The sequence below is a fragment of the Anabrus simplex genome, chromosome 7, assembly GCF_040414725.1.
Source record: "Anabrus simplex isolate iqAnaSimp1 chromosome 7, ASM4041472v1, whole genome shotgun sequence".
Lineage (NCBI taxonomy): Eukaryota > Metazoa > Arthropoda > Insecta > Orthoptera > Tettigoniidae > Anabrus > Anabrus simplex.
In genome coordinates, this window is record NC_090271.1 from 230,245,098 (window position 1) to 230,271,460 (window position 26,363).

Consider the following 26,363-nt stretch of genomic DNA (forward strand, 5'->3'; position numbering starts at 1 on the left):
CCACCAACACCCAGTTGGCTATCAACATTCATTCAACTTCGTAGAGCTATCAACATTCATTCAACTTCGTAGACGATCGGGATCTTTCGGCCGGCTGTTTGGCGGCATGTGTATCAGCTGGCTGCTGGCAAGTCGGCTGTTTCCTGCATAGAGTCGGGAAGTTGTTTTTGTTCACCTCACTAATAATGGACACGGAAAATCTTATCAGTTTAGTTCAAAAACTTAATTTCCTCTACAACAAGACCCATAAGTATTATTGCAACAACGTAAGAGAGAATGCCTGGAAGGAAATAAGCAAGGAAATGAAAAATCAAACAGGTTAGAATATTCAATTTTGTGGTAGATTAACAGTAATGCTGTGGACAAATACACTTTACAGTTTTTAATTCATGTTTAGGCCACCTCGATTAACGACTTCAGCCTGTCGCGGCCCGCAAATTACTGCATTAAAATTTTATCAAACCATCCATTGCGTGCTTTATGTTTCCCAGGTAGAATCCTGTTTGATTCTATTCCGCTAGATGGAACGGTGGAGTGAAAATTTCGACTGATGGGTTAGATTCGATTCCACAAGGTGAGAGTGAGCATCTGGTGTCCGTGTTGTCATAGCATGACGTCGTATGGCCTTGGCAAGCCCGCACAGGTTCCGTGACACCAGAGACACACCACGAGCGCACGAATGGTCTAACACAGGGTGCAACTTGCGCGGAGACTGGAGGGTTCTAACCATGGGCTGCTTTGAGCCGACATTCTCTATCTCAAGGGGCTCTAAAATCTGAACTGTTTAACCGGGAAATATACTTACAACAGAACACTTTAAACAGGAAAAATATACATATATCTTAATGAAACTGATGAAGGGACCAAGAATATCACACTTCGTAGGCGGAAAAACTTCTTATGCGGGAACTTCTTAACCAAGTTTCACTGTAAATACTTTAAGATACATTCCAAGTGATGTCAATTATCATACTGACATACTGTATGCGGACTCCAAAATAACAATTTTGTAGTAGTCAACAATAATAATTATTATAAAATAAATTGGATACAGGCTACAGTAACCTACCATGGAATTGAATATTCTAATCAGTTTGATTTTTCATTGCCTTGCTTATTTCATCCCAGGCATTATTTCTTTCTTTGTTGTTGTTGCCGCAATAATTCTCATGGGTCTTGTAGAGGAAATCCCCCCCCCCAGTCCAGTATTAATAAGTTCAATAAACTATCACAAAACAGAAAGTTCCCAATTGTATGCAAAAAACAGCTGACTTCCCAACTGAAGGTGATACACATTTGCCACCAAATGGCCGTCTGAAAGATCCTGAATGTCTACGAAGTTGCATGAATGTTGATAATTCTGTTCGATTCTGCTCCATCATGGAAATTCTAAGTTCCCATGGAGGGAATTAGATTCTTTTCCACCAATAGAGCATATAAAAAATCAGATCAAAAATTAGATGGATGGCTTTTCCGGCGTTTGCTCTATTAACCAGCGTTTCGTCTTAGGTCTGACACTAGACTCTTCAGAGTGGGATGTGTCAGACCCTACCCACTGACGCTGGGGTGTATGCAGGTGAACTTATCAGAAGCTTATTTATGAAGCACAGTCTGATAACTGCAAACGCCGGAAAAGCCATCCATCTAATTTTTGATCTGATTTTTGATATGCTCTATTGGTGGAAAAGAATCTAATTCCCTCCATGGGAACTTAGAATTTCCATTTGGAAGTGCTAGGCGGGCATTAATTCCATTGTGGAGTTTTATCTCCCGTATGCAGTTATCAGACTGTGCTTCATAAATAAGCTTCTGATAAGTTCACCTGCATACACCCCAGCGTCAGTGGGTAGGGTCTGACACATCCCACTCTGAAGAGTCTAGTGTCAGACCTAAGATGAAACGCTGGTTAATAGAGCAAACGCCGGAAAAGCCATCCATCTAATTTTTGATCTGATTTCTGCTCCATCAGTCGAAAAATTTTCTTTGCAGAGAATCCTGTTCTGTTCGATTTGATGTGATTGCCATCTCTATTGCCCATTTAAACACATGTTATAAACAACTTCTGTTTGGTTTGATTCCATTCCATTAGGTGGGAGCTGGCCTTTACAGTCTACTGGGTTGAACATCCCACTAACAAACAGGTATTACAGACAGTAAACTGCAAAAGAGAACTTAGTGCTGACCACCATCAAATGCAGAAAAGCTGCATATCAAGGGCATGTGTTACATGGTGAAAAATATGCAATTTTACAACACTAATTCTGAAAGGCAAAATTAAAAGGACCAGTAGAGGAGTAGGCAGGAGGCAAAAATCACACCCTAAGAATATTCAAGATTGGACAGACATAGAAAGCACTGAAGAACTATAGTGTTGGTGAAGATCAAAGAGCACTCTCCAAACTGATCACCAAAGTCCAAAAACTAGACAGAGCATGTAGAAGAAGAAATAACATGAAGTTTAATGGTAGTTAGTATACTATTACCTCATTATTGCAGGTTTTAATCATGAGAAGTGTAGGTTCATGCTGTTCTACACGAACGTAGAAAGTGGTAAGACTGCACCCATGCTCCTCTGTTGTGTACAATAGTACTGGTTGATACATAGTGATGCGAACTGGTAGCCATGACCACAGGGTGAAAAGCTGAAAATAAAATGAAGCAGAATTGCTTAATATTCCATAAAAATTACTATTCTGAACATATGTACATCAAATACGTGACTTACTTCAAATAAGTGCTATAATGATACAAAATATGTTTTCTAACAAAAGTTTATGCAATACAGGAAAGACAGAAGAATAAAACCAATACACTTTCTCAATGATAATTATATCAGTTGGTCAATAAGATTATCACATAATCCTTAAAAATACCATAGTTTCTTTTTGTCTTCAGGACTCACCATTTTCACAAAACTTTGCTTCCAAGAAAACAGCTTCTCTATGGACTAGCACTGAATAACTTCTGGAATTGCTATTAAATATGCCCTACTTCCAATTCTCATCTACAATGATAGCTTTGTCACATGTCAGTAAAACATTCTTTAAACCAGTGGTTCTTAACGGGTGTGCTTCAAAACGTCCGAGTCTTTATGGTAATTTTACTCAACATTCATTTATTAAAAAAACGGAACAAGAGAAAAATATTCAAGGGTTTGAACATAACATATATCTGTATCTTTTGGGCTCACTGGCCCTGGTCCATCCAAGAAAATATGATATTTCTGACGTTTCATTAAAAAGTGCATTCAGAATTATCAAGAGTTCTGCTGTCTTCGACTGCTGCGACACTCTCAGTGGAATAGAGCGGTATCACAATTCCACTTCAATATATAGTGCAGGCTGTGGTGTGCTGCTCACTTATTGGTCCGCTGTGGTGGGTGGGTGGGTGGGTGGGTGGGTGGGTGGGTGGTCACTGATTGCCTACTCTTAGACCAAATACTGAAGTGATGTGGAGCCCGGCATTGACTGACTTGCAAGTGACTAATCAATCTCATATTTTAATCCGTATTGAAATCTGTTGATTTACAATAACAAAGTTTTATTATGATCCACCTGTTCAATACATTATAATGCTGTCACATTTAAAATATCTTCATTAGTTAAAAATTATATGTGGGACATGTTTCGCTCCCTTACAGAGCATCATCACCCAAATCAATCTCGAAGAATGGTTATGTTTATAAATAATGACTTAAGAACTATTAGACCATTTTTCACAAACTTAAAACTTACTCTATTAGAATATCATAAAATACAGAATCTTTGGAGGCATGCCTTAATTACATGTGCTTAATAGCAAAAATACATTAAAATTGTGGAAGAATGAGTTCTAAAATATTTAAAACAAGTAGCATGTCTAAAATCTTAGAAAGACGTGAAAATCAATCTTAAGAGCTAAATTTGAAGATTTTCTTGGCAATGAGATCTGGTAAAAAAAAATTTTTCCCTTGTGGATAAGAGTTTATAAAGATTCAAAGATCTCGTCAATTTGATGATTGAACTTGTGACAGGATGAATGTTGGTCTTCAAGAAATTTAAATGCTTGTTATTTGAGCTCGGCGAATGCTGCTGAATAAATACGCTCTTGTTGACGTCAGTGACCGTACGTTGAAATAACGTTGAAATAACGTTGAAATAACGGATTTAATAAGGCATGATTGAAAGTGACGTAAATCGTCGATCGTATTTAAAAGTTGTTGGGCAGTTTATCTTGTTGTATGTCTGTGACAAGAAAAGGAATCTTGTAAATAATCAGAAGTTGTGTTGCTAGTTAAGAGTGTGCTTCTAGAAACTTCACCTACCCCTCCAATTGCTGTTTGTCAGTTTGGTGTTATCCGAGGTTGTGTGGCGACTGCCTGTTGTTCCGTGTCAATTCCTTGTGTTGCGGTGGTGGGAGTTGAGGGGAGGGAGTAGGGGTAGGAGGAGAAATGTTTGTGGTTGTGGTTTTGGAAGGGCCATGTCTAGTAGGGGTGCAGGGAGGGGTTGTGTTCTTTAATGTTCCATGATTATTAGTTGTTTTTTAAGTTTGATTTATAGAGCTTTCAAAATCCCCCCTTCAGATAGTAACTTAAAAAAGGAGCTCAAATTTATAAAAGACCTGGCCTCAATTAATGGATAGAAAATAAATATGGTCAATTGGATCATCAATAAAGTAAAACAAAAGTTAGTAACTAATCTTACTGCCGAAAAAACTAAGCAGTCCAAATTCGCAACATTTACATTCACCAATCCAGCCATTTTTCAAATAACTAATCCTATCAAAAAACGAGATGTTACTATAGCATTCAAGGCATAAAATACAAACAGAAACATTTTTTTCAACAACAATAGTATAAATTCTAACAATAACCCTTATCTAAGTTCTGGCATCTATAGATTAACATGTGTAGAGTGTAAATGTTCATATGTTGACCACACCTTCTCACAAGATACTTAGAACACGTTAATGCTACAAAGCACAACAAACATTCTGCAATGAGTGCTCATATGAGAGAGTCAGGCCACCAATTTACAACTATAGAGAAAGACCTAAAAATTATAAAGAAGATAGAAAATTAGAATTAGAAAATATTTATATAAATTTAAACCAGTATTTCAATAAAGAAAAAAATTAAATGACGAAATTGAAATAAGAAATCCGTTACATGAATCTAAACTACTAAAAATGCTTAATCTAGTAAAAAGTAGCTTTGGCAAAGTTTTCATTCCCAAAACAACTAATAATCATGGAACATTAAAGAACACAACCCCTCCCTGCGCCCCTACTAGACATTCCCCTTCCAAAACTACACCCACAAACATTTCTCCTCCTACCCCTACTCCCTCCCCTCAACTCCCACCACCTCACTCTTACAACACAAGGAGTAGACACGGAACAACAGGTGGTCACTACACAACCTCGGATAACAGCAAACTGACAAACAGCAACTGGAGGGGTAAGTGAAGTTTCTAGAAGCACACTCTTAACTAGCAACACAACTTCCGATTACTTACAAGATTCCTTTTCTTGTTACAGACATACAACTGGATAAACTACCCAACAACTTTTAAATGCGATCGACGATTTACGTCCCTTTCAATCATGCCTTATTAAATCCATTATTTCAACGTACGGTCACTGACGTCAACAAGAGCATATTTATTCAATAGCATTCGCCGAGGTCAAATGACAAGCATTTAAATTTCTTGAAGACCAACATTTATCCTGTCGTGAGTTCAATTATCAAATTGACGAGATCTTTGAATCTTTATAGACTCTTATCCACAAGGGATAAAAAACTATTTAACCAGATCTCATTGCCAAGAAAATCTTCATACTTAACTCTTAAGATTGCTTTTCACGTCTTTCTAAGATTTTAGACATGCTACTTGTTTTAAATATTTAGAACTCATTCTTCCATAATTTTAATGTATCTTTCCTATTGAGCACATGTAATTAAGGCATGTCTCCAAAGATTCTGTATTTTATGATATTCTAATAGAGTAAGTTTTAAGTTTGTGAAAAATGGTCTTGTAGTTCTTAAGTCATTATTTACGAACATAACCATTCTTCGAGATTCAGATTTGGGTGATGATGCTCTGTAAGGGAGCGAAACATGTCCCACATATAATTTTTAACTAATGAAGATATTTTAAATGTAACAACATTATAATGTATTGAACAGGTGGATCATAATAAAACTTTGTTATTGTAAATTGACCGACTTGCCTTGGTAGAGACAGGCGCGAGATCACCCGTTGCTTTTTTTGGCTTTTCATGGTCATGTCCACCTCCCGCAGGTACTGCTACGTTGACAAAGGCAATATGGCATTGCCGGGTGTTTTTGGAGGCTTGCGTGCTCAAATGACCCTTACAGCTATGCCAGCGGGAGCTACAGCTCCTGGTAGGGCCACCCAAGCTAGACAGGTCTAAGACGATAAGCCAGACTAAGAGCAGTACCCTGGTCCTCCAGGTTGGGGGTTGGGCATGGGGTCAACAACCCTACCCCAGAAAAAAGCTCTTGTTATGGAACCAAAGGTGGTGGTGATGATGATGCTTGTTGTTTAAAGGGCCCTAAAATCTAGGTCATCAGCCCCTAATGGTACGAAATGCAATGATAATTTAAAAGTCCAAAATTCATCCAATGACCAGAGTTCAAAACGTGATGATGAAGAATGAATGAATGGATATGAATTTAAAACAATCAGTGGATCTGACCTGCAATGCCTCACCTTCCCAGAAACTATATTACTGACCATATCATTAATCAAGGTAGCCTCAACATAAAAACTGAACTGTCCACAGCAGAGCAATTTCATATGCATTACTGTTTGTTAAGAACACATGTATGACAGTTTCAAACGTAAAGAATGCTGCTATTGAAATTCTTCACTGTAAATATAATAAATACTTTAAGATACGTTCCAAATGACTTCAATTATCGTACTGACATACTGAATGTGGACTCCAAAATAACAATTTTTTAAAAGTACAATCCTGAATCGATGATGCTTGTTGTCTTAAGGAGTTCAAAATACAGGTCAACGGTCCCTCATAATGGTACTTATCGCTAGTAAAGAAGTAATAATAATAGTGTTATTTGTTTTACGTCCCACTAACTACTTTTTAAGGTCTTCGGAGACGCCGAGGTGCCGGAATTTAGTCCCGCAGTTCTTTTACGTGCCAGTAAATATACCGACACGGGGCTGTCGTATTTGAGCACCTTCAAATACCACCGGACTGAGCCAGGATCGAACCTGCCAAGTTGGGGTTAGAAGGCCAGCGCCTTAACCGTCTGAGCCACTCAGCCCGGCCTAGTAAAGAAGAACCATTGTATTTCTCAAGTTGCGGTACTAATAGAAAATAGCGATAAATCACGGTGTTCCAAACATTATGGTACTACTCACAAGTATTGTACGTCGTACAGGTAACGCAGACCTATGGTGTTTCTCACATAATGGCGTCATTCAAGGGCAATGCAAACCCAGGGTGCACCTCACATAGGTGTACTAATCACAGGGTCTTGTACTATCCCGTTGTGTTCCTCACATAGTGGTACTAAACACAGGCAACGCCCAAACCCGTGGTGTTTCTCACATAATAGTACAAATCACAGGCAACGTAAGCCCACGATGTTCCGCATATAGTGGTACTATTCACAGGTAATGGAAACCCACAGTGAACCACTCTCTGCTGCTACTAATCACAAACCTATTGTATACCTAACATAGTGGTACTACTCACAAGTAAAGGCGACTCACGGTGTTCCTCGCGTGATGGTAGTAATTACTAGTAGTCTCATGGTTCTAATTCGATCATCGCTTGGTCGCCCCTTTTAGTCACCTCTTATGACAGGCAGGGTATACCATGGGTGTACTGTCTGTCTGCGTCCCCCACCCACAGAGGGATGTGTGTTTGGTCCACAAGAGCTATTTTATTTCGCTCAAGTCTGCCGGCAAGCTGGTTAGGACCACCCTATCCGCCACCTGGGACGTGCCACGTGGAAGTATCACCTCTCTCCCTACGCCAGCGTAGTAGATTCGTGGTGGAACCAAAGGACAAAGGAAACCTGACGGATGTAGTGTATAAACAACTCTGGCAACAAAAACGGCATATGAATTGGTATTCTGGGACATGGAATGTAAGAATGCTGAATAAATCTGGAGGATTACTGAATCTAAAGAATGAAATGAAGAAATAGAATGTGATGGTGGTAGCAATACAAAAAGTAAAATGGAATGGAAGCGGATTACTTGCAACTGGAACACACATCTTGTTCTATAGCTGTGGAAACAGAGGATACAAAGGTACAGAGTTCCTTGTTGATAATGCATATAAGAATGTAATATTGAACTTGAAGTCCAGCTCCATGGCTGAATGGTTAGTGTCCTGGTCTTTGGTCACAGGGGTCCCGGGTTTGATTCCCGGCAAGGTTGGGAATTTTCACCATAATTGGTTAATTTCGCTGATATGGGGGCTGGGTGTATGTGTCGTCTTTCATCCTCATCATGACGCGCAGGTCGCTTATAGGCGTCAAATCAAAAGACCTGCATCTGGCGAACCAAACTTGTCCTCAGACACTCCCGGTACTAAAAGCCATATGCCATTTTATTTCATTTCATTGAACTTTAAGCCCGTTAATGACAGAATTTGCTTCTATGAGTACAAGCTCGCTTCTTCAATATATCTTTCGTATGTATATGTGCACCTACAGAAAATGCAGAGTCAGCAGAGAAAGATATCTTTTCAACTGGAACAAAAATTAGCACTAGTGGGAAAGCATGATGTTAAAGTGGTTATGGGGGACTTCAACACCCAAGTGGGAAGAGAAATTGCTTAAAGGAAAACAGCGGGTAAGGAGAGTTTGCATGAGGTTTCGAATGATAATGGTATAAGGTTGATTGATTCTGCTACAGGTAATAACATGCTTATTAAAAGCACATGGATGCAGAGGAAGGACATAAGGAAAGTAACATGATGCTCCCCTGATGGGATCACAAACAACCAAATTGATCATGTGCTTGTAGATAGATGGCATGCTTCAGATATCCTGGAAGTGGATAGCTGTTGAGGCGCAGATGGAGACAGTGATCATTATCTAGTAAGAATCAAATAAAGACAAAGGATAGCCAACTACAGAGAGATGAAGAGAGCTGTTATACCGAGGTTTGAGGATGCTAAGTTAACAAAGGATGAAAATACAGTACAGCAATATGCAACGGTTTTGACAAAACAGCCTTAATGAAGTGGAAGATTGGACAGGAGAGAGTACTGAAGTAAGATGGCAAATGGTTAAAGGTACAATACAAAAAAAAACTGCCAAAACTGCTTTGGGCAGAAAGAAACAATCGAGGATTCAGCACTGGTTTGATAAAGATTGTAGGCAGAAGATTGAAAAAAGGAATGAGGCAAGAAGGAGAATGTTACAGAGAAGAACAAGAACTATTGTAGAAAAATACAGAGAGAAGAGAAAGGAAGCAGACAAGGAATGTAGAAAGAAAAGAGAGAACTTGAGAAACAGTGGATTGAAGAATCAGAAGGGAGAAATGCTGTTCAGAAAACTAGACAGTTTTATATAAGGCTGAAAGATATAAAGAAAGGATTTCAACCAAGAGCAATTTTCTGTAAGGATAAGGAGGGAAATCTGATTGGAGGTAAAGATCAGATGTTAGACAGATGGGTGGAATATTTTAGTGAACTGCTGAATAAGGAATCAGGATATGAAGGTGAGGTCGAAGATGTGCAGACGGAAGAGAGGGGGCAGGAACAAAGTAGAGAAGAGGTGGACCTGAAATCAATCAAGGAACCTACAATGCAAGAAGTTAAAGATGGAATCAATGCTCTTAAAAACAATAAGGTGCGAGAAGAAGACATTACAGCACAAATGATAAAACATGGAGGTGAGAAACTAACACGGTGGTTGCTTGAAATTATGGTAGAGATATGGCAAAAGGAGAAAATCCCAGAGCAATGTAATATAGCAATACTCTGCCCTATACATCAGAAACATGATAAAGCAGACTGTGGGAATTATAGAGGAATAATACTGCTATGTTTTGCTTATAAATCTTAGCAAAAATCATAGCTGGACAGCTGAGACAATACGTTTAAGAATATCTAGGAGATTACCAGTGCGGCTTCAGGATTAACAGATCTACTACGGACCAGATGTTTACTATCAGACAGATCCTTGAAAAATGTTACGAGTGTAACACTGATGTTCACCAGCTGTTTATTGATTTTGAATAAGCGTATGATAGTATCAGAAGAGAACAGTTATGGAAGGCAATGAAAGAGGCAGGAATGTCTAAACTGACAAGATTGGTCCAAATAACTCTAGCAGCAACAGTAGTAAAGTAAAGTAAAGTAAAGTAAAGTAAAGGTTGAGGGTACTTTATCTAAAGCTTTTAAAGTTAACCAAGGATTACGACAGGGTGATGTACTCTACACCCTTCTGTTTAATGTTGCTTTGGAGAGAGTAATGAGAATAATATAAGGGAGCAACCTGGTTGGAACATTGTTTAAACAAGTGACACAAGATCTTGATTTGCTATCTAGGAGGAAACTGGAAGAGAAGTTGAGAAAACTAGAAAAATGTGGGGCTGAGATGGGATTGACGATTAATCAGTCAAAAACTAAGTACATGTTAATGTCTAGGAAAAAGTATAATGAAGCAGAAAAATATGTGAATTTGAATGGAAAAGAATATGAACGTTGCAAAACTTTAAATATCTGGGGTCAATGGTAGCTGAAAACATATGAAGGAAGAAATGCATGCTAGGATAGCAGCTGGTAATAGGAGTGACTTTGCCTTCGGCAAAGTATTTAAAGCAAGGAGTTTTAGTAGGAATCTGAAGCTGACTGTTCATCGCACGGTAGTGAGACCTGTGGTGATGTATGGTGCGGAGACTTGGACTATGACACAAGGTGATGAGGAGTTGCTAAGGAGATGGGAAAGGAAGATACTTAGGAAAGTCTATAGACCAATAATAAAGGATGGTGGACTCCGGCAAATCAGAAATAATAAGGAAATCAGAAAGCTGTATAATAAACCACTTGTAGCAGAAATAAAGGGTAGTAGACTGCTATAGTTGGGACATGTAGAAAGAATGAGAGAGAACAGGGCAGTGAAGAAAGTCTTCGATGGGAAACCAGAAGGACGTCGTATGAGGGGAAGGCCGAGGATCCGATGGTCGTACAGCGTGGAGGAGGATTTGAGAAGGATGGGAGTTAGAAGATGGAGAACCAGAGCAGTCAACAGAGAAGAGTGGGTGGAGATTGTCCAGGGGGCCAAGGCCCTACAGAGGCTGTAGCACCAAGGAGTAAGAAGGGTCATGTCCACCATGCTGCACGGTTTTTAGTACTGCAAATCAGATTTTTGTTGATCTGTTCTGATTCCTACTTACAGTTGAAGTTGTTGGTGTACCTCAGGATCTCAATGGCCTCCCTTTGTAGCCAGGCATGATGAGAAGCAACACCAAAGTACTGTCAACTGTTGTGTTTTATAAAGATATGTAGATAAATTTGGAATTCGTTTATAGGAAGAGGAATTAGGGATTGAAATAATTTAGCACGGGGAAGTTCGATAAATATTCAACTTCTTTGAAATTATTTAAGAAAGGACTAAGTAAACAACAGATATGGAAACTGTCACCTGGGCGACAGCCCTAAATTCAAATCAGTGGTGACTGGCTGAATCGATTGATTGAAAGCATCCAACAACAGCAATTGTCTCTTATGAAGATAAAGGCTATATTTGCAGACCTGGAACCTTTCAAGGATTAATATCCACACATTTTAACAGCACATACTGAACAATTAACTGTATTGGACACAATTTTACATTACAAAATAAAATGTTAATTAAGGTTAACCTAATCAATACCTATATTACTCATGATGAGTTACAATTGGTCAGTACAGGATTTGGCTTGCTTCAAACCATCATCGGCTGCCAAAGCATGGTAAAGAATCATGATTCTCTTATACACTAAAAGACATACATAAAATATATATTAAAAACATTGTGTGGGTTACTGTAGTCACGTCCTAGTTCGTGAACCATGGGGAACGGCTGAGTGGTCCTGAGAGTCGGGATACCAGTTGCTATGGAATGGAAGTGGGCATCTCGAATATATTCTGAGTCATGGCCCTCCTTGTGCTTAGGCGGCTAGGACTATACAATCCACCGCCGTTAGAGGAGAGATCCTCACTTGGACTATGTGTAAATCGGATAGCATCCTGCTTCATGAATTTACCTAGCTCAGAACATTTTAAGCAAGCCTCGGACCTATGGGAGTAACGGAGTCCCACTCCCATTTGACAGCCGAGGAACTTTTTGGAAACAACTTGGCAAATGAAATGGAATTTGATGGAGAGCTATCAATATTAAAGGGATTTGTGGAAGAAAGTAGAACTGGCTGAGTTAGCAAAGAGGATGCATCTGGATGTGCTAGGAGTAAGCAATATTTGGGTAAGGGGAGATAACGAGAAAGAGATGGGAGATTATAAAGTGTACTTGACAGGAGTTAGAAAGGGAAGGGCAGAGTATGTGGTAGGGCTGTTTATCAGGAATACCACTGCATGCAACATAGTTTCTGTTAAGTGTAATTGAGCGAATGATGTGGGTATATTTGGCAGTTGGAAGAATTAGGACGAGAATTGTCTCAGTGTATTCACCATGTGATGGTGCAGATGAGGATGAAGTTGACAAGTTTTATGAAGCACTGAGTGACATCGTGGTCAGGGTCAACAGCAAGGATAAAATTGTGCTAATGGGCGATTTCAATGCGAGAGTTGGAAATAGAACTGAAGGATACGATTGTGTGATGGTAAATGTGGGGAAGATATGGAAGTTAATGCGAATGGGAAGCGTTTGCTGAACTTCTGTGCCAGTATGGGTTTAGCAGTTACGAATACGTTCTTCAAGTATAGGGCTATTCACTGCTACCCATGGGAGGCTAGGGGTACCAGATCCATAATAGACTATATCTTAACCAACTTCAAATTCAGGAAATCTGTTAGGAATATACAAGTTTTCCGGGGATATTTTCATGATACAGACCAATCTGCTGATCTGTAGTGAACTAAGTATCTCTAGGCCTAGGATAGAGAAAGTGAAATCTGTCTGCAAATGAATAAGGGTAGAAAATCTCCAGGATGAGGAAATTAGACAGAAGTACATGGATATGATTAGTGAGAAGTTTCGAACAGTAGACAGTAAGCAGGTTCAGGATATAGAAAGTGAATGGGTGGCATACAAGGATGCTGTAATAGAAACAGCAAGGGAATGCCTAGGAACAACTGTGTGTTCTACATCTTGGTAGAATGATGAAGTGAGAGCAGCCTGTAAACGTAAAAAGAAGGCTTATCAGAAATGGCTCCAAACAAGGGCCGAGGCAGACAGGGATTTGTACGTAGATGAAAGAAACAGAGTGAGACAAATAGTTGTTGAATCCAAAAAGAAGTCATGGGAAGATTTTGGTAATAACCTGGAAAGGCTAGGTCAGGCAGCAGGGAAACCTTTCTGGACAGTAATAAAGAATCTTAGGAAGGGAGGGAAAAAGGGAATGAACAGTGTTTTGAGTAATTCAGGTAAACTCATAATAGATCCCAGGGAATCACTGGAGAGGTGGAGGGAATATTTTGAACATCTTCTCAATGTAAAAGGAAATCTTCATGGTGGTGTTGCAAACAGCCAAGCTCATGGGAAGGAAGAAAATGATGTTGGTGAAATTACGCTTGAGGAAGTGAAAAGGATCACAGAGATGAGTTATTTGTAAGGTTCAACCTATTCAATACTAATTACGTGTTGTATAGATGTTATTCACAACATTTATTTAACATGGGACCGGTTTCGACATTTAAATGTCATCATCAGCCATAAAACATATCACAAACAAGTGAGCAAGGACATATTAATTAAAATTGGTGTAGTTACACATTGATATATGTACATTAAAAGTCTTTATACGTCCATTCAGTGCTGTTGAAAAAATTATGTCAAATCTCGACAACCATTTATTGCTCATTGTTGGCGACTACAATCTACCACATCTTAATTGGATAGTAAATGAAGAAACATCTCCTGGCCTTATGTCAGTAGGTAACCACACTATGCAGTCCAGTTTAGTTATAGACACTTTTTCTTATCTCTGTTTAAATCAGTTTAATGCTATCCCAAATTTTCTGAATCACTTTCTTGATTTGGTTTTCAGTAACTCCAGCTCCATTGAAGTTAAATCTAGTAATGAAAGCATTGTCCCCCTCGATAGACACCACCCAGCTTTAGAGATTTCTTTACCTATAAATGAGCTATACAATTCCTTGCCTGCTGATAGTTTTTATTTTGACTTTTTAAATGGTGACTATAATGGACTAAATTATTATGTGTCACAGTTCAGCTGGAAGGTAATGTTTCAAAATGTATCAATTGATAAAGCAGTAGAAACCTTCTATTCAGTACTACATTATGGCATGGAACTTTACATCCCTATACGGAATTTTAAGACTCCCAAATTCCCAAAGTGGTTTAATCATAAATTGAAGTCACTGATTATTGAAAAGAAGAAAGCACATAAGCGATACAAAATATCAGGTCTCAATAGTGATTATCAGCATTTCTCGAAATTTAGAAAGGAATGCAAGTGTGAATCTAAATCTTGCTATACAATGTATGTTTCCAACTGTGAACGAAGTATTACTTCCAATCCACAGAAATTCTGGCAATATCTAAGTTCTAAAAGGTCATGTAATAATATTCCTTCAACAATGCATCTTAATGAAGTTACAGCAGATACTGGAGAAAATATTGTCAACCTTTTTGCTAACCACTTTTCATCTGTTTATTCTTCTTATCAGAATAGTAGTAGTATGTCATATGATTATCCTTTCTCTGTCAATATATCAGTTATAAACATTAGTAAAGCAGAAATTTACAACAAACTGATATCTCTGGAATTAAAGAAAACTGTAGGACCTGATGGTGTTTCAACTTACCTGCTCAAGTACTGCTCATTTATTTTATGTGAAGCACTCTTATCTGTTCAACTTATGATTAAACCAAGGTGTTTTTCCAGTGGAATGGAAGAAAGGATTTGTTAGTCCAGTTTTCAAAAATGGTGATAAAACTGACATAAAACAATATAGACCAGTTATAATTTCTTCTCATATTTCCAAAATATTTGACTCAATAATTCTTGACAAAATCACACCTCTCTTTAGAAACATCATCACTGATGAGCAGCATGGATTCTTTTCAGGACGGTCAACCTGTAGCAATCTTCTTTTATTCTATCAGTTCCTCTTGGATGCAATAGAGAACCACTCCCAAGTGGACTGATTTATACAGACTTCTCAAAAGCTTTTGTCACTGTCGATCATGATATCTTGATGCAAAAACTAATGGGCTACGGAATTAATGGGCCTCTCCGCTCATGGTTTGAATCATATCTTAAAAATCGCCTGCAGATTGTTAAAATAAGGAATCATTTTTCTGCGCCTATTATTGTTACCAGTGGAGTTCCTCAAGGGTCTCACCTTGCACCCTTACTTTTTACTCTCTACATAAATGACATTAAAAATATACTTAAGAATTCTAAATTGCTTTTGTTTGCCGATGATGCAAAAAAAATTTATGCAAATTAATTGTCCACTGGATTGTTTAAAACTTCAAGAAGATTTAAATCATCTGGAAAAGTACTGTATTCAAAATGGGTTGAAACTTAATCATGAGAAATGTAAAATAATATCGTTTTTTAAAAACAAGAAGAAAATATCATTTCCGTACAAATTTAGTAATAACAACACTCTAACTCCTGTTTCACAAGTTAATGACCTTGGTGTTTTATTCAGTTATAACCTATCATTTAATGAACATATTGAAAATATTGTAAGAAAGCATTTCAAAGATTGGGTTGCATTACTAGATATTCTAGGGAATTTTCAAACTTAGCTACCTATCGATTGCTGTATGTATCTATGGTATGCCCTATACTAGAATACTGTACACCTGTTTGGAACCCTTCTCATCAGACTTCTATCCATAGATTAGATTCAGTACAACATAAATTTCTTCGTCTATATTCTTTTTAATGGTTCATGTTTGTGGGTTACAGTAGTCACGTCCTAGTTTGTGAACCATGGGCAACGGCTGAGTGGCCTAGTAAGTGGTCCTGAGAGTCGGGATACCAGTTGCTATGGAATGGGAGTGGGCATCTCAGACATATTCTGAGTCGTGGCCCTCCTTGTGCTCAGGCGGCTAGGACTATACAATTCACCGGTGGTCCATAACCCGTTAGAGGAGAGTTCCTCACTTGGACTATGTGCAAGTAGGGCAGCATCCTGCTTCATGAATTTACCGAGCTCAGAACACTTTAAGCAAGCCTCGGACCTATGGGAGTAATGGAGTCCCACTCCCATTTGACAGGCGAGGGACTCCTTGGAAACAACTTGGCGAACGAAATGGAATTTGATGGGGAGCTATCAATATTAATGGGGCATATGGAAGAAAGAAGGTAGAACTGGCTGAGTCAGCAAAGAGGATGCATCCGGATGTGCTAGGAGTAAGTGATATTCGGGTAAGGGGAGAAAATGAGGAAGAGATAGGAGATTATAAAGTGTACTTGACGGGTGTTAGAAAGGGAAGGGCAGAGTATGTGGTAGGGCTCTTTATCAGGAATACCATTGCACGCAACATAGTTTCTGTTAGGCATGTAAATGAGCGAATGATGTGGGTGGATTTGTCAGTGGGAGGAATTAGGACAAGAATTGTGTCCGTGTATTCACCATGTGAGGGAGCAGATGAGGATGAAGTTGACAAGTTTTATGAAGCATTGAGGGACATCGTGGTCAGGGTCAACAGCAAGGATAGAATAGTGCTAATGGGCGATTTCAATGCGAGAGTTGGGAATAGAACTGAAGGATACGAAAGGGTGATTGGTAAATGTGGGGAAGATATGGAAGCTAATGGGAATGGGAAGCGTTTGCTGGACTTCTGTGCTAGTATGGGTTTAGCTGTTACGAATACATTCTTCAAGCATAAGGCTATTCCCCGCTACACATGGGAGGCTAGGGGGTACCAGATCCATAATAGACTATATCTTAACAGACTTTGAATTCAGGAAATCTTTTAGGAATGTACGAGTTTTTCGGGGATTTTTCGATGATACAGACCACTATCTGATCTGTAGTGAACTAAGTATCTCTAGGCCTAGGATAGAGAAAGTGAAATCTGTCTGCAAACGAATAAGGGTAGAAAATCTCCAGGATGAGGAAATTAGAAGTACATGGATATGATTAGTGAGAAGTTTCGAACAGTAGACAGTAAGCAGGTTCAGGATATAGAAAGTGAATGGGTGGCATACAGGGATGCTGTAGTAGAAACAGCAAGGGAATGCCTAGGAACAACTGTGTGTTCCACATCTTGGTGGAATGATGAAGTGAGAGCAGCCTGTAAACATAAAAAGGCTTATCAGAAATGGCTCCAAACAAGGGCCGAGGCAGACAGGGATTTGTACGTAGATGAAAGAAACAGAGTGAAACAAATAGTTGTTGAATCCAAAAAGAAGTCAAGGGAAGATTTTGGTAATAACCTGGAAAGACTAGGTCAGGCAGCAGGGAAACCTTTCTGGACAGTAATAAAGAATCTTAGGAAGGGAGAGAAAAAGGAAATGAACAGTGTTTTGAGTAATTTAGGTGAACTCATAATAGATCCCAGGGAATCACTGGAGAGGTGGAGGGAATATTTTGAAAATCTTCTCAATGTAAAAGGAAATCATCATGGTGGTGTTGCAAACAGCCAAGCTCATGGGGAGGAGGAAAATTATGTTGGTAAAATTATGCTTGAGGAAGTGGAAAGGATAGTAAATAAACTCCATTGTCATAAGGCAGCAGGAATAGATGAAATTAGACCTGAAATGGTGAAGTATAGTGGGAAGGCAGGGATGAAATGGCTTCATAGAGTAGTAAAATTAGCGTGGAGTGTTGGTAAGATACCTTCAAATTGGACAAAAGCAGTAATTGCACCTATCTATAAGCAAGGGAACAGGAAGGATTGCAACAACTATCGAGGTATCTCATTGATTAGTATACCAGGCAAAGTATTCACTGGCATCTTGGAAGGGAGGGTGTGATCAGTCATTGAGAGGAAGTTGGATGAAAACCAGTGTAGTTTCAGACCACAAAGAGACTGTCAGGATCAGATTTTCAGTATGCGCCAGGTAACTGAAAAATGCTACGAGAGGAATAGGCAGTTGTGTTTATGTTTCGTAGATGTAGAGAAAGCATATGACAGGGTACCGAGGGAAAAGATGTTCGCTATACTGGGGGACTATGGAATTAAAGGTAGATTATTAACCCTGGAACCGGCAATCGTCGCGATCGCGACTCATTTCGCTGTTACTCAACCGGCAGAGTCGCTATCGAGATGCATTACGCCAGCGCTGACTAATTTTGAGATAGCGCCTTGACATTCAACATCTTTATGACATATCTTGCATCATGTTGAAGAGGAAACTCTACTCTAATACAGCACAATTCTGAAGTAGTTTAGTATAACAGAATGTGCAGTATACACGTGCAAAAATGAGAACGCTTTGCAGACGGTAATTCTGTTGTGCTTGCTGTGGTTGTCCGATGTGCATTAGCTTTCGTGGCACAAAATTATTGAATTGTCAGGAAGTAGTTAAATTCGTAAATGTTTGTTTGATCTGGACGGCGAAGGTGATAGTGACGTATTTTTAGAAGGAATTGACGATGATTTTGACAATAATTCGTCAGGTAGTGGCGAGTTATATGAGCCTAGGCTAAGTGATTTCGACACTGATATTGACGATGATGTGGAACACCATGAACCAGCCACTGATGATGATAATGATAATGACGGTAATGCAGTTGACCAAACAGAACCGAAGTGGACAAGAGTTTATCCTCCAGAGCCAAAAATAAAAGTGGAAGAGTAGTTCAAAGTTCGAAACGCGGGTGTACAAAATTGCCCTCCGGAAAACAGTTCTCCTCTAACATATTTCTATTTGTTTTTCGCTAATGCTATCTGGAATCATTTAGTGACTGAAACTAATAAATATGCACAGGGAATTATTCGAAATAAAATGAATTCCGGAAATATGGGTCCATATTCTCTTCTGCAAAGATGGGTTGACGTTACACTATCAAAAATCAAAAAAATCATTTCTCTAGTTATAAATATGGGTCTGAACCCTAATAACAATATTGAAAAATAGTGGTGCACTTAAAAATCGCAAATATTTCCATATCTTTCTAAAGTCATGTCACTAAAACGTTTCGACTGGAAAGAAATATTCTATAACCTGTTGGTAATGGTAATTTTTGATGCCTACATACTTTTGAACACCGACAAACCCCTTGAACATGAGGAATTGATGGTTAGTATTGTCGAAGGTCTTGTAGATGAAGAAACTCTTCAAAACATTCCACCTGGACCTTCAGGAGAAATGGGACATCAGCTGGTACGCCTCCCAGGGAAGAAACTGCGGTTCGACTGCAGAGAAAAGTCACGTACCCACTTCTGGTGCCTAGGATGTAATTGTGCTGTCCATAAACAGTACTACCATAAATTAAAACATTTTGGAGGCCTATGAAAGCAGGAAGAAAGAGGAGCCACCCTGAAGGTAGCGAGGATGAATCTAAGTAGACTCACGTTTAGGTGCGATGTGCTTGTGTTATTTCAGTTTGATTTGACTTTACAATACTTCAATGTAGTGAAACCTTTCTACATATTTTTAATCAGCATAAAATGGTGCAAATTTTGTATATAGTAAAATCTTCGTATATTGTTACTTTTTACGTACACATTGCCCAGAACTTTCGGGTTATTTTGGAATACTTAGCGTGTGTTGAATACTTCGCCCATACTGCTTCAGGATACTAAATTAGTAAGTTTAATTTCCTACTATAGTAATCTTCATCCTTTTCTGAATAAAATGACATGTTATACATGAAAATAAATTGAAAAACAACATTTTTATGAATTTTTTGAAAGTTGCTTGCAAAACTCGCCTAAATGCTTGCCGCTTGAAGGTAAACCGCTTGCCGGTTCCAGGGTTAAAATCAATCAAAGGCATTTATGTTGACAATTGGGCTTCAGTGAGAATTGATGGCGGAATGAGTTCTTGGTTCAGGGTACCTACAGGATTTAGACAAGGCTGTAATCTTTCACCTTTGCTGTTGGTAGTTTACATGGATCATCTGCTGAAAGGTATAAAATGGCAGGGAGGGATTCAGTTAGGTGGAAATGTAGTAAGCAGTTTGGCCTATGCTGAGGACTTGGTCTTAATGGCAGACTGTGCCGAAAGCCTGCAGTCTAATATCTTGGAACTTGAAAATAGGTGCAATGAGTATGGTATGAAAATTAGCCTCTCAAAGACTAAATTGATGTCAGTAGGTAAGAAATTCAACAGAATGAATGTCAGATTGGTGATACAAAGCTAGAACAGGTCGATAATTTCAAGTATTTAGGTTGTGTGTTCTCCCAGGATGGTAATATAGTCAGTGAGATTGAATCAAGGTGTAGTAAAGCTAATGCAGTGAGCTCGCAGTTGCGATCAGCAGTATTCTGTAAGAAGGAAGTCAGCTCCCAGACGAAACTATCTTTACATCGGTCTGTTTTCAGACCAACTTTGCTTTACGGGAGCGAAAGCTGGGTGGACTCAGGATATCTTATTCATAAGTTAGAAGTAACAGACATGAAAGTATCAAGAATGATTGCTGGTACAAACAGGTGGGAACAATGGCAGGAGGGAACTCGGAATGAGGAGATAAAGGCTAATTTAGGAATGAACTTGATGGATGAAGCTGTACGCTTAAACCGGCTTCGGTGGTGGGGTCATGTGAGGTGAATGGAGGAGGATAGGTTACCTAGGAGAATAATGGACTCTGTTATGGAGGGTAAGAGAAGTAGAGGGAGACCAAGACGATGATGGTTAGAATCGGTTTCTAACGATTTAAAGATAAGAGGTATAGAACTAAATGAGGCCACAACACTAGTTGCAAATCGAGGATTGTGGCGACGTTTAGTAAATTCTCAGAGGATTGCAGACTGAACGCTGAAAGGTATAACAGTCTATAATGATTATGTATGTATGTATGTATGTATGTATGTATTGAACCCATGACCTTTGTGCCCTAAGAACATTATGCATAATGTAACAATTAAACTAAAAGTTGGATTCTTGATAGCATGGATTTGACACGTGACGAGGGGGTGATTACCTTCGGTCCCACGCTCTGGGGTACGTGACGTCAACCACACGTGTCGACGGCGGAAGAATCTCAAGTCATTTTTATGAACTATTTCAAAGCGCGTGTCCATGGCGTGACCACGCCAAGTCAAAAAAATATAGTGCCTATCAAAGGAGGTCAATTATCTCACAAATCGAACCCGTAAAATTTTAAATGTCCATGAACACTACCGCCAGAAATGTAGCAAGCATGTAGTCACTTTCAAAACTCTTGAGATTACAGTTTAGGTAAGTCAGAAAATTTATAAAAATTTTCTTGGCGGCAAAGGGAGAGATCCGAAGAGAGGGGGTAACTGCTATAAATATGAAGGGACGCCATGACGAAGCTTCCTTCTCCGGCATTTGTGATACAAAGCGGACGAAAAATTGTTGAGCTGCTCTGCGAAATCAAACCAACGAAAGTAGACTGAGTTCAACTGCAGATTTTAGCCATTGCGGCTAAGTCTTGACTCCATGACGAGATAGTTTTCTTGAGTGAAATAATTGTAACAGATAGGACGGTCAAAGTACTGAATAAATTCTAATGTGATTGAGTAATCCGTGTGCGGAAATAATTGCAGTCCATCGTGTGCGTTCAAGCAAACGAGTGAAGGGTATTTTCTTTTTTTTTATGCTTTATTCCAGGAAACCTGAAGAAACACAATGATATGTACAGCCATGAATGTCAAAATGGCTAAATAAAATGCCAGGGTCGCAGGTGAGCCCTAAGACGAATACTGGCATGAAGACATGAGGTAGGTGATTTTCCATCTTACTACCTCTTATATCCTGTCTCGTGATTTCTTAAAGTGTATTTGAATGGGGATATACGACGCAGTGGTCACCCTACTAAGTTTTGTAAATGTGAGAGTACGACTAAAAGAGTCATTTGTTTTATTTTCCACTTGGATAAATTTTTGAAGTCTTGCGAGGGCCGTATAATGTTGTAAAAAGTTATTGAATAGGGTTCCGAAGTGATATCACGTCCAATGTAGATCGTCATCCGTGTGAGTGTACTGCCTATATTTTGTGATGTCAAATTAAGATGTTCATTCGACGTAAAATTCTTCTGTCTGCAATTTGACGTTAATAATAATAATCCATGGTCACTCATTTTCAATCGAGTGGAAGAGCGCTGTCGGATGAGAACCTAGGGTGATGAATTTGGTCACGGAGAGAAACGTTCTTTTTTTAATGCCCATTTTAAACTGTGTCTGACTGACAATAAAAGGGATCTAGTAGAATGTTTCAGTCATTTCTCGTAAAAATCAAGTTATTAAATACGATATCATTTATGCGAAGTTATTCATGAGTAATGCATTGTGCGATATTAGACGTCGGGATTTCTAGTGAGGATTTTATTCCAGTTCTTTGTCGATGATAATTGTGGAGCTGGGAAACAGAGGTTAGTTTTGTGAATCAGGTTGGACCTGTCATTGAAGTCGGGACACGGAAGCCCGAGGAGTGTTTTATATGAGTTGAGATGAGATGTGAGAATCAGGTTAGAGTCCTGTCATTTGAAGCCGGGACATGAAAGCCCGAGGAATATTTCATAATGTGGAGAATGGAAAGAAATTCATAGAAATCCATAGCGGTATAAATTGGCGACGCGTATAATTAGTGTGGGCATCTTGAAGCATATCTGTGCATTTTGTTGGTTAGAATATCGTATTTGTTTAATCATGTCGGCAGAGTTTAAAGGGAGCATTTTGAGAAGTCAGTCAGGTAGAACGAACCGGGTGGTTTATGTAACTGCCAAGCGAGCATGGGGTGAGAGACCTCAGCTATGATAGCGGGAAAGAAGTGGAGTTGAGATTGTACTGTAATTCTCGGCCAGGGGAAACGTTAAAATGCTGGATTTAGTTGAAAATTCATAGCCGGTAATGATCTAAGTATTGTGAAATACTGTAATTGGGGACGTATTGAACATTTGAAACCATGAACTTTGAGTATAAGGAACAGAGTAACCAAATTTAGGGTTGTCCAAAATACAGAGCGATGGTCGTGATTGATCGGTTTGTCTGTGAGGGGTGTGCAAAATTCATAATGGTAATGACGAGATATGACATCGTAATTATATGGCGAGTTGTTTGGTTTGTACGTAGATTATTAGGATATCCAAGTGTTAATAACGGTTAGGATTAGATTAGATTTTAAAGTGTGATATCACGAGACGAGATATATAGCTGGACATGAATGATGTAACAAATTCTTTTCCAGCCAGATAAACATCGCAATATTGAATTTACATCACAGCTGCGTAGAAAGTTGTGAAGAAACCAGAGTCCGCGGAGATAAAATTTACTGTTCTTTAACATTTCGATAAATCATTTAAATTTATTAAATTATTAAATTCAGTGAAACCACATTTTGAAATAACTTTAATCAAGCGAATAACTTGGAGATGCATTCTGGAAATTTTAATTTGTTGTCTGGGGAATATTAAAAAATAAAGTAAAGATAAAAGGGACATATCCGAAGGAAATGGATTTTTCTGCCACAAAGTTTGTGAGCATTGCTGTTGTTGTAATTATTGAACTTTGATTGATTGAGCAGTGAATGTGCTGGGGATAGTAAAGTGGAACTTTGGTCATCAACCGATGTAACTTAATTGTGTTTAGCCTTCAGCTTAGAAACCTGGAGGGTCAGGGGGTCATCAACCTCAGTGACTTAGATTAGGGCCATATGCCATTGTAGCATCATTTCCTTGCGGTCATCATCCACAATGACTTTAAAGTAACTTAGAAGATTAGATGTCGGTCCATGACGTAGACGCAGGTCACATCGATTCAATTAAGGGTCCATGCCGTAGAACCACTGTGTGGCACACACCAATTGGACTGCCTTAATTATACCTAGAGTCCAGAGTTCGTGTTACGAGGGCTGGACCATAACGAATCACTACGATGGTACATGTGGTCTCACATGGAAGCCGAATTTAAGGATTTCCAGACTTTACTTTCTTAAATGATTAATAATTGAGACAATGGTTTCTAGTATGAATGCCCGTCAGGCAGTTACGTTAAAGTCTCACACCAGTGTTCTGACCATTATGTAAAAATGATTGTGGTGTCCAGTGGATACAGTTGACTTCTATGATACCAGTGACAGATTGCTTCAGAATTTCCTGAATAAATAGGAATCTTTTAAACAGACCTTTCATTCCAGTAGATAGATTAGAATTAATGAACCCTACCTTTACCTCAGCAAGTGACGAAGAACCCGAAACGACCCAAGAGACAGATCTCATGAACTTTGCTGATAGGTAAGGAAGGTAGGTATCCCTCAATATGGACCTAAAGGGTTCAGTATGTATGTATATTCTTTTAGAGCAGGATTCTCATATGATAATCTTGATTATACATCCCTACAACAGTCCTTAAATCTGCATAGCCTGTCACAATGCCGTGAATTATTGGATACACTCTTCATTTTTAAATTGCTTCATTCCTTGGTGAATTGTCCACAACTCCTTGCAAAAATTAACGTACATGTACCAGACAGACGCACATGGTTCAAGAATACATTGTCTACAAATTGGCATAGAACTAACTATGCATTCAATGGGCCAATTGAATGAATGTCAAGATCTCTAAACAAAGTGGATATTGATATATTTAACTGCTCATTGTCAAAATTTAGAACTCATTTACATAATCTCCAGAATTGACTATTACTTTCCTGTGCTTACTTGTAATATAACCTGTGTATATATCTGTACATATTTTTCTACTTATACTCCATTGAACTTTCTTTTTACTGTGTTTTGTATTACTTCTGTATTACTTTCCTGTGCTTACTTGTAATATATCCTGTGTATATATCTGTACATATTTTTTCTACTTATACTCCATTGAACTTTCTTTTTACTGTGTTTTGTCTATACTTCTCTACTGTTATGTAAAATGGTATTTCCGTTAATAAAGTATTATTATTATTCACACCATGTGTCAAACAAACCGCCAAAACAAAAGAGCAACGGTATTATAAAGCTGGCGCTGTGACACACTGAAGTATGTACATAGCCTCTCACTATTCCAAGATTAAAAGAAGATTCCTTAATATGTAGTCAAAGCACGAAAGTCTTTGAACCCCCATTCATATCCCGTGTTAATTAAACAACAATAATCAGAACCGGCGTAGTGACACACTGAGACATTTACAAGGTCCTCTCACCAATCCAAGTCAATAGAAGGCTCCAACACACTTGGAAAGTTAAAAGTCATTAAAACGCCCATACACACTATGTGTCAAACAAAATGTCAAGAACTCATTGGAATCACTTGGTATACAATGTTTTACACTGATTTATATGAAATTATGAGAGAGAGTCTGTGGTAATAGGTTGTCCTTCAGTATTTATCTTACAGTACAGATGATCAAAAATTTTCTCAGTTCAATTTGGAAGGATTTTATAAGCTTTGGAACAGCATGTTGAGACGTTAACCTTGTGAGAAGGAGGTACAGACTGTTATGTGCGGTAGGTCAGGAGAGGTGGAGGGGTAGGGGTATGGGAAAGGATCATGTTGGGGGAGTAGTGGGTTTAACGTGGGTCTTGTGAACAGTGTGGTGGGGGCCGTAACGTCATAGGATATTGCATATCGCGCTAAATATTGACTGCCTACTCGGAAGATCAACATGCCTAAAGACTTTAATTAAAAAAACAAAAAGAAAGTTAGTTTTTTCTGAGATTTCGTTCAGGTTCGAATTGGAGTTAAAGAACTGGTCTAAGTGAATGAAGAAATTTTCTGCGACGTCAAGAATAGGGTCTTTGTCCACATTCATGAGCACCTCTATATCTTGTTGCATGTTACCGAAGCTATTCTTTGAATCTTGAATGTGCTGGCCAACTGCCGAGTATCTATTGTATTTTGTAGCATTTACATGCTCCATGTATCTGATTTTGAAGTTCCTTCCTGTTTGACCAATGTGCGAGGATTGACAGTTTTTACATTGGAATCTGTAGACTCCCGATTTTTGGTAAATGTTAGTCTTGTTAATTGAGCAAATGCAACACCAAGAAGGAGTGGTCAGAACTTTATGCCAATTGCAGGGTAGACCGACGTCACTGAGGTATGCTCATGATGTGAAATGGGCCGCTGTGCTGCGCACGTAGCGAACGATAAA

The 26,363-nt window shown here is 38.8% G+C and overlaps 1 protein-coding gene across 2 annotated transcripts in view; it reads right to left on the minus strand.

The window, feature by feature from the left end:
• Positions 1-26,363, minus strand: part of sky (GTPase-activating protein skywalker) — a 392,630-nt gene that overhangs the window by 46,236 nt on the left and 320,031 nt on the right. For both annotated transcript variants that reach the window (XM_067151605.2, XM_067151606.2), the window contains one exon: positions 2,484-2,642. In XM_067151605.2, the coding sequence (XP_067007706.2) occupies positions 2,484-2,642 (159 nt within the window). The remainder of the gene's footprint in view (positions 1-2,483; positions 2,643-26,363) is intronic.